This window comes from Giraffa tippelskirchi, chromosome 7 (genome assembly GCF_054371585.1).
Source record: "Giraffa tippelskirchi isolate mGirTip1 chromosome 7, T2T-mGirTip1v1.2.pri, whole genome shotgun sequence".
Classification (NCBI taxonomy): Eukaryota; Metazoa; Chordata; class Mammalia; order Artiodactyla; family Giraffidae; genus Giraffa; species Giraffa tippelskirchi.
In genome coordinates this window covers 10293728-10301809 of record NC_137281.1, presented here as the reverse complement: position 1 = coordinate 10301809, position 8082 = coordinate 10293728, and the positions used below count along the sequence as shown (strand labels likewise).

The following is an 8082-nucleotide window of genomic DNA, read 5'->3' as shown; positions in this document are numbered from 1 at the left end:
CCTCTGGGTGGGTAGCCTTTAGGTGGGTCGAACCCTGCATGGCAGCACTGTTGGGAAAAAGGGGATTAAGGGTTAGAGTGAAACTTTGCCCCTTCTCCATTTAACCCCGGCTTTGTAGCCTGGCCGTCCATTTCACACACTTTACTTAGCCCCATTACTAGCAGTCTTTCAACAGATTTATTTATTTATTTGGCCATGACGCTGGGATCTTATTTCTCATACTAGGGGTTGAACCCGTGCCCCCTGTAGGGGAAGCAGAGTCCTAACGACTGGACCTCCAGGGAATTCCCTCAGCAGTTTGTTTTAAAAAGTAATTTCTGCCCCCTCTGTAGTCTCATCAGTTTAAGAATGTTAAGTGAAGATTCCGTTCAATATAGATGTGATTTCCTTTGGTCATCTTCAGTGGTCAAAGTGCGGCAACCACTGAAGTTGAATGAAGCTTGTGCAGGGCCTCAGCTCCCGTTTGTTCATTCACAACGCTACCTCTGGCGACTCCTGGGCCCAGATTTCGAGTTGCCTTAGCAACGACGTCACTTGCTCCTCCCCAAGTCACCTTTTTTTGGTTTTAGCCCCACCTACCCAGGGTTGTGGTTGGGTTGGATAGAGCGGAGAAAGTGCGGAGGCGAATAGTAAACGACTGAGTCAGCCCTTGTGGGGGCGTGGCTTGAGTTCGTGCTAGTCCGCTACTGGCTCCGTGATGCACCTGGTCCATCGCCGGGTATTTTGGTTGGAAGATTCGTCTCTAGCTTTCGGAATTTCTTCCTTCGTCCAGCTTTTTCTTTTCTTAAAAAAAAATAAAAACAAGCTATACCAAGGCTAGGATACTCCTTATGGACTCATATTTCCGTTTTTAAGTTTAAATTATATAAAATACAATTTATACAAAAGAGCCCGACACGACTTACCGTCTGTATAACCACAACATCCAAAGAGGATCATTGATGAAATTGCAGCCTACAAATGGAAAGCTGGAGCCTAACCAGCAAGTGGAGACAGGCTTCGTCTCCAGGCAGAGGTTTCCTCTGTCAGCATCCATCACCTGTACTCATATAGTCAACACAACTCCTATAGCCTTTCAAGTTCTCCATCCCTTTACTTCTCTCCATATCAGTTGGCCTAGCCTCACCAAGCATATGTTTTTATTCCTATCACCTCCACTCCTTTCTCCGTTGCCTGAGCTTGTGACGAATGTGTGAGGGCCTGAATGTTAGTTATCTACTTTGAAGCTGGGAGGCTGGGGGCGGGGGAGCGGCTTAGGTTCGCGCTTGCGCGCTGCTCCGGGAGACGGCGTCCATCTCGCCCCGCCCCTCGTATTCTGCAGTTCCGGTTCTGCAGATTCACTACTCACGTTTCTTTTTCCCGTGGCTCTTTCTGCCTTTTGGTACCCGCTTTAACAACGCACGAGATAACTCTACCTGAAAATAACTTAAATTGATTTTCTGCTTTTCCGCGTACGCGGCTGGCTCACTGGCCCTTAACGAAAGTGCGGCTGCGAACGAGCAGACGCGCACGGGGCTCGGGGGAGGCGCGCTCGAGCTCCCGGCGGCGACGACTACGACGACCAGGAGAGGGGACGGAGTCGGCGCCTGAAGCAGTGGCTGAGCCCATGCCCCGGGACGGCGGGAGGGCCCGGAGAGACAAGTCCGGGGCCCGGGGCATGTCCCCAGGGCCCCCGTGAGGAGGCGGCGGCGGCGGCGATGGAGATCCCGCCGCAGGAGGCGCCGCCCGGGCCGGGCGCGGACGGCGAAGCCGAGGAGGCCCCTGCCGAGGCCCCATCTCCCGGTCCCGCATCGCCCCCGGCCGACGGGCGCCTCAAGGCTGCAGCCAAGCGCGTTACGTTCCCTTCTGACGAAGATATCGTGTCCGGAGCTGTGGAACCCAAAGACCCCTGGAGACACGGTAGCCACTGCTGGAGCGCGGGGGCGGGCTGGTGGGGGACCTGGGAGTCGGTGCGGCGACCAGTACAGAGGTGGAGCTCAATAAGTTGCCCCTAATAATGATTTAAGGAGACAGTCGTCAGTTTAGAGCTTGGAGGGTGTTAGAGAGGGAGTAGCTGTTGGGTTGGGAAGGTGAACATTTGCTGGGGTTTGCTGATGTGACGCTCATGGTGATCGTTTGAGGAATACAGACGGTGAGCAATCAAAGAAAGTTTAGTGGCTTGCGAGATTGATTAGGAGGGCGGTAGCCTTTGAGTTCATAGTTCCCTCAGAGAAGGATAGAACAGTCAAGGGAGGAAGAGTGGGTCAACATTGTCGCTGAAAGGGCAGTTGGAGGAGTTTGATGGACCCTCGGGGACAGAAAGAGGTTACAGTTGTTGGTCTGCAAGCCTTGGGGCAAGGGGTGGTCATGTGACTCAACTTCCTTGGCTGAAAGGAGGAAGAGGAATAAACTTGGAGTCTCGCGGTAGAGGAGTCAGTCAATCCCGGGATTGGGAAAGGGAGGCAAGGTAAATAAATTTGCCAGAAAAAGGAGCGGAGTTGGTGGTCAGTTTGGGGCTGGTTGAGATAGTCCAGGGAGGTGTTAGATCTTGGCATTAGGAAGAAAAGTCACCGCGTGCCTCCTCTTCCTCTCCTCCCCTCCCCCCCAAAAAGGGAAGCAGAACATTGTCAGTCATTCAGGAGCAGAGGAACTTTGGAGCCTGGCTCTGGCAGGGTTGTCCTTGTTTTGTTCCCCTTACTCCCGTCCCGCCTGCCCCGAGAAAGCATTGGAGTTGCTGGCGGTGGAAGGTGAGAGTGTTGGTGAAGTTTGATGGCTCGAAGTGTTGGGGAGAGAGAGCAACTGCATAGGTTATAAATTCTCTGGAGAAGGTCGGCTCTGTGTTGGAACTGAAAGAGCAGTTGGAGGAGTGTGTTTTATCTGTAGGGCTGGGAAGGTGGAAAGTCGCTCCAGAGATGGATGGCAGGGTTGTCCTGGACAGGTCTGGGACTCGTGCTGGGATGGAGCCGAAGAGGAGAGGGATCAGCCTGGACCCCGGTCTATAGAAGTTGGTCTGTTGGCGCTGGGGAGAGAGGTATAAATGTGTCTAGTCTGTGGGCAGTGGAGAAATCGATGGCTTCGATGTGAGGTTGGGAAACGTGGGAACTGAAAGCTGAACACACGAGGAGCAGCCGTAAATGCCATCTTGGCTAGTTAGTGTTTTGTTTGTTTTGTCTTTTGGCTGCACAGTGCGGAATTGCAGAATCTTAGTTCCCCGACCACGGATCAAACCCCGGGCCCTGTGCAGTGGACGCACAGAGTCCTAACCGCTGGACCTCCAGGGAATTCCCCGGCCAGTTGTTGTTAAAGAGACAGTGGTTAATTTAAAATTCTTGGCCTTGGGAGCCAGCCAAGTCCCTGAAAATAGGTTAGGTTGGAGGGCATGGGGGACTAGGGCTGAGGAAGGGAAGAGGGAATGGACCCCAGATATAACATCCGGGTCCAGGGAGCTCAGAGCAGGAGGAGGGAAGAGCTGGAGAAGCAGAGCAGGATGGTGGCTAGCCAGGGCTCCAGCTCAATCCTGAGTCCCATTTACCCAAAGCATGACCTCAGGCTGGGTTCCTAACTCTCAGAGCCTCGATTTCCCACCTGTAAGTGGGTGAGAATAGCCACACCACAGAGTTTCAGAGAGGACTGAATAAGGTTGTGTGTGGAAAGTGGTCGGCCAGGATGAGCCTTCATGAAGTTGCAGTTATTGTTGGTCATTTTAGGGGTGATGTTAGGTGCTACTGGTCATTTTAGGGGCCAGCCTGAAGGAGTTGGTTCATGGAGCTGGGGGGGCCTGCTTCACAAGCTTCCAGTCCGTTGGTGGGCTCGGGCCCGGGGGAAGGGAAGATGTTCCGTCTGTGGGCCGGAACAGGGTGGTGGCGGCAGCAGTTGGAGAGCCCGGGCTGGGGGCGGGGCGGGAGTAGGGGAAAGTTCCTGGCCCGCAGGTTCGCAGAAGAGCAACAGCTGTGTGTTAGCAGCTGTTGGGCTTTGGGGAAGCCATTTTTCTTCTCTGAGCCTCCTGCTTCTTTCTCTGCAAATGGAGGTGCTAATTTCTACTGTGGGGAAGTTGTGAGGATTAAATAAGATAGTCCTTGTAAGTTCCTGCCACATAAATAGCAGCTGCTGTTATCCAGGCAAATTCAGTCTGGTTTTTTTTTTTTTTGGTTGTTTTTTTTCATGTCTCATGGGCAGTCGTGAAGAGGCAGTGAAGGCGGGGGTTGGGGGGGCCAGAATGTTGAGCAGGAGGGTCAATTGGTGCCTGGCTGGGAGGGGTTGAGAGGATGGTGGCTGACTGGTCACCCCGGGGAAGAGGCGGAGGTGTGACAGCTCCCAGGCTGTTGGAGTCTCTCCTTCCTGGAAGTCCTGGGAGGGACGGCGGGACTGCACTCACTCTCCAAAAGCATCACTGGGTCTGAGGTGGAGAGGTGATGACTGCAGAAATAGTCTGGTTTTACAGGAGGGCGGGGAGAGGGGCTGAGGTTGACCTGTGCGGAAGGAGTTCCCAGGCAGGGGAAGGCTCATTGGTGAAGTTGGTGAGTTCGGACGATGGGATTTGGCAGGCCTGGTGGTGCTGACCGGTGACTCGCCCTGTGTCTGGGGAGGGCAGTGGAGTTGTTGGCTGGCCTGGAACTGAGGGAGACAGAGGCTCGCCAGGCTGTGGAAAGTTGGGCCAAGGGGCTGCCTAGTTGAGAGATCGAGGGTCTCAGCTGGGGGCTTCAGGGAGAGGTTGGCAGATCTTGGACGAGGGGCAGATTTGCTAGAGGTGGTCTAGAGCCGTGGGAAAGCAGAGAGGGTGTCATTTGAGCTGCGGCCCTGGTGGGAAGGATGAGGGAGGGGTCACGCTAGGGCCTGCTAAGGTGACACAACCCCAAGGCCAAGGGTGAGGGAGGAATTGGCGCATCGGAATTGGAAGAGGTCATTCAGAAGCTGTTCTTCCATTGCAGAGATGGAGAAGTCGCCCCGGCCCGAGGTGCAGGAGCGCCCCCGGGCTGGGAGCAAGCAGCCACTAGAGGAATTGGGCCCTAGCACTGGGCGCCCAGTCAGCAGAGCCTTGCCCTGGGAAGAGAGCTCGGCCAGGCCTGACAGCCTCCGGCTGCGGCGGGGGAGGCCTGGATCTGGGGCTTGGTAGGGGCTCAGCTTGGTGGGAGCCTCTGGGGATGTCTGCCTGAGACAGGAGTCCTGTCAGAGGTCATGTGTTGGGGGATTCCTGGAGGCCAGACATCTGAAGGAGGGAGGTGGTGCAGGAGGGTCTCATGCCTATCGAGGCTCAACCCAGCCCAGAAAGGCTCAGAAGGGCCTTTCTTGGCTCCCATGTCACATGATGTCCCCACCTGCCCCCAACTCGGGGCCTGCTTGTCGGCCTCATTTGCACTGAAGGCCGCCTGGTGTTAAGATAGACATTTGTTTCGTGCTGATGGTCTCTCTTCCCCGCTGGAATGGGAGAGCAGACACTGTCCCTCCTCATTCCCACTCAGTCCCTCGAAAGACACATGGGGATCATGGCTGAATGAGCGCCAGGGGCACGTGCAGCCATGCAGAAGGGCTGAGGCCAGGCCATACCTGGGGTCCGTCTCGCCAGGGTGTGCTCCCTGCCCGGCCTTGGCCACAGCGTGTTGTGGCTCTGGCACAGCCCTGATTCTTGCTGAGCTGGTTTGTTTCCTCATCTGTGAAATTGTGATCCCTGTCCTGCTGATCTGACTTCCAGGATGTCTGAGTGGACGGGATGGACCTGGTGGGGCAGGGTCTCTGCAGCAAGCCGGTTGCCAGTGGACGGGCTGTGAAGCTGGAGGGGAGGCCGCCTCCGTACTGCCAGGCTGGGGCACATGTGCGCCCCACACTCCCTGGGGGGTGGAAGTGGGCCCCCATGGAGGAGGGGCTCGCCTGCCGCAACCCCCATCCATAGTGGCAGGCCTTGCAGTCCCAGCTCCTTCAGAGGGTCTCGTACCAGGGACTCTTGCAGGAATGACCTGAGGCCCAGCTGTCTCCCTAGTCCCAGCTGACCGCCATGTGGGGAGGAGACACGGGTTTGGCGAGGCAGGCGTCGGGGAGCACATGACACCGGCCACAGTCTGGGCGGCTGTCTCCCCCCTCCCTCCAGTCCTGCCCATGACTCATCCCCGCTCCCTGACCTCCACCCGGTGCGGTCTGTCTTGGAGTCGGGGTAGGGGAGCTTTGCCCACCGGGAAACTCCTCACGTGGAGCAGAGGCGTCTGCAGGGTGGGATGGGGGAGAGGGGCTGGTGGGGACAGTGGCCATCGCGTTCCTCAGTGAGGATCAGAGGGGACGGAAACACCTTCCTGTTTGTTCTCACTGAAACCGGGGCTGCAAATTGAGTCCTTGAAACTGCTTTGACGGGTGGCAAGGTACCTTTCAGTAGTGGACAGAGGCTCTCTTGCTAGTTAATGGCTCATTTTACCTGAGTGGTGGGCGGTCTGGCTGGGGAGGAGCGAGTGCCCTTGTAGGGGGCGGCTCTGATGCTTCCTCCAGATTTCTGTCAGGGCCCACCCTCACCTCCTGCTGCCGGTGTTGGCACATAGACTCTGCCATGTGACTTTGGGCGATCGTTCTCTCTGTCCATGATATTTTTGTCTATGAAATACAGCTGACGGTCGTACCTCCTCATAGGGTGATGAGGAAAGTGAGATAACAGCATCCCTAAGGAGTGCTGGGGGGCCTTGTTCTTGTCGTCGCCAGTCTCCTGCCCCCGCCTGCAGCCCCTGCCCTCCATGCTGCGCTGTGTCTGCTGTGTGTTTGCACTCGCCTCTCCCCCAGAGTTTTCCTCATCAGAACCCTGTGGTCTATCCATCAGAAGAGTGCCCTGACACCCTTGACAGGAACAGTCCTGTCTGTGATGAGCTGGGTGACTCTGGGCAGGCTGCCCAGCCTCTCTGAGCTGAAACTCAATCAGCCTGTCTCGGCCTCCAGCTGAGAGGCAGCAAGGGCAGCAAGGGTCTAGATGCGAAGTGTTGAAGTGTTAGCCACAACCTCTCAGACACCGGCCATGACTGTGAACAAGTTCCAGCTGCCCCACAAGCCCCGGTCCCCTCTGGAGAATGGCCCGGCGCCCCGGCCCTAAGCCCCGTGGAAACCTGTCTCAGTGGGCGGGCCTGTGTAGGGAGCGGCTGGCCCTCCTTTCCACCTCCAGGGCATTATTTGTGTTCGCATCATGTTTCTCTCTTCAAGGGTGAAGACTGCGGGTCACCCCTGCGACCTGCATCTGGCACCCAGGAGGGTGGGCGAGCGGCAGGGGAGCGAGGTTTTCCATCAAATCTCACGCCACCGAGGCATTGGGGAGAAAGCCTCTCGGAGGAGTTGATGGGCCTGTGCCAGGCCCCATGCCTCGGGTGCTTGGCACTCGGTCCTCCAGGGGGCTGTCGGAAGTGTGTGCATGTGTTTCTGGGAACCAGGCATCTCCTGTCTCTCACAGGCGTTTGGATCCAAAAGTATTAAGAACCGTGAAGCCAGACGCCCTGGACTGGACTGGCCGTGACGAGGGCGGCTTCTGGGAATGGAGGCCAGGAATCTGTGTTTCTAGAAAGCTCCCCAGGCGGCCAGGTTTGGCTGTCCTGCTCAGGGCCCCTGATTCAGCTCAGCCGCTCGGCGCTCAGTCCCAAGGCTCAATTCCAGACTTCCGTTCAAGGGTGGCGGGGGCTGGCCTCGCAGACTTGTTTTAGAGCACATTGAAGTGTCTGACTTGCGGTAACTGCAGAAACGGGATTTGGGTGGGCGGCCTGCCGCAGTGGAGCTCAGAGGGGCCCGGGCCGAGGCCCCTGCTCTCCCGGTGACCCTGGCAGTCACCGCTCATTACTCCCACTGGCCGACCATTGGGCTGAGTGGGTATATCGGTTATGTCTCCCAGCCACCTGGGACGCAGGTGCTACTCCGGTTTGTAGATGAGGTACAGGAAGCACAGAGAGGCAAGGTCACTCACCAGAGGTCATCACAAAGCCAGGCAGTGTGGCTGGGGGGCCTGCGCTCTTCGCCCTGAGTCCTGGCTGCGTGAGCTTCAGTTAGTTGCTGCATCTGCTTCTGCCTGCTGTATAGTTTCTTCATCTTGAACCCATAACCCTTTGTAAGATGGAGATGACCATTCCAGCCTCACCAGGTAGCTCAGGGATG

General features: G+C 56.7%; 1 protein-coding gene and 1 long non-coding RNA gene across 3 annotated transcripts in view; one reads left to right on the top strand and one right to left on the bottom strand.

The window, feature by feature from the left end:
* Positions 1-158: 158 nt before the first annotated feature.
* LOC145515428 (uncharacterized) lies at positions 159-1228 on the bottom strand. Its single transcript, XR_014060880.1, has 2 exons — positions 906-1228; positions 159-783 (listed from the first exon to the last, which is right to left on the bottom strand). It is a non-coding gene; the product is annotated as an uncharacterized LOC145515428 (long non-coding RNA).
* A 322-nt stretch (positions 1229-1550) lies between these two features.
* The window catches only part of PPP1R37 (protein phosphatase 1 regulatory subunit 37), a 36329-nt gene continuing 29797 nt past the window's right edge, over positions 1551-8082 (top strand). For both annotated transcript variants that reach the window (XM_081515798.1, XM_081515797.1), the window contains exon 1: positions 1551-1899. In XM_081515798.1, the coding sequence (XP_081371924.1) occupies positions 1698-1899 (202 nt within the window). In that variant the 5' untranslated portion in view covers positions 1551-1697. The remainder of the gene's footprint in view (positions 1900-8082) is intronic.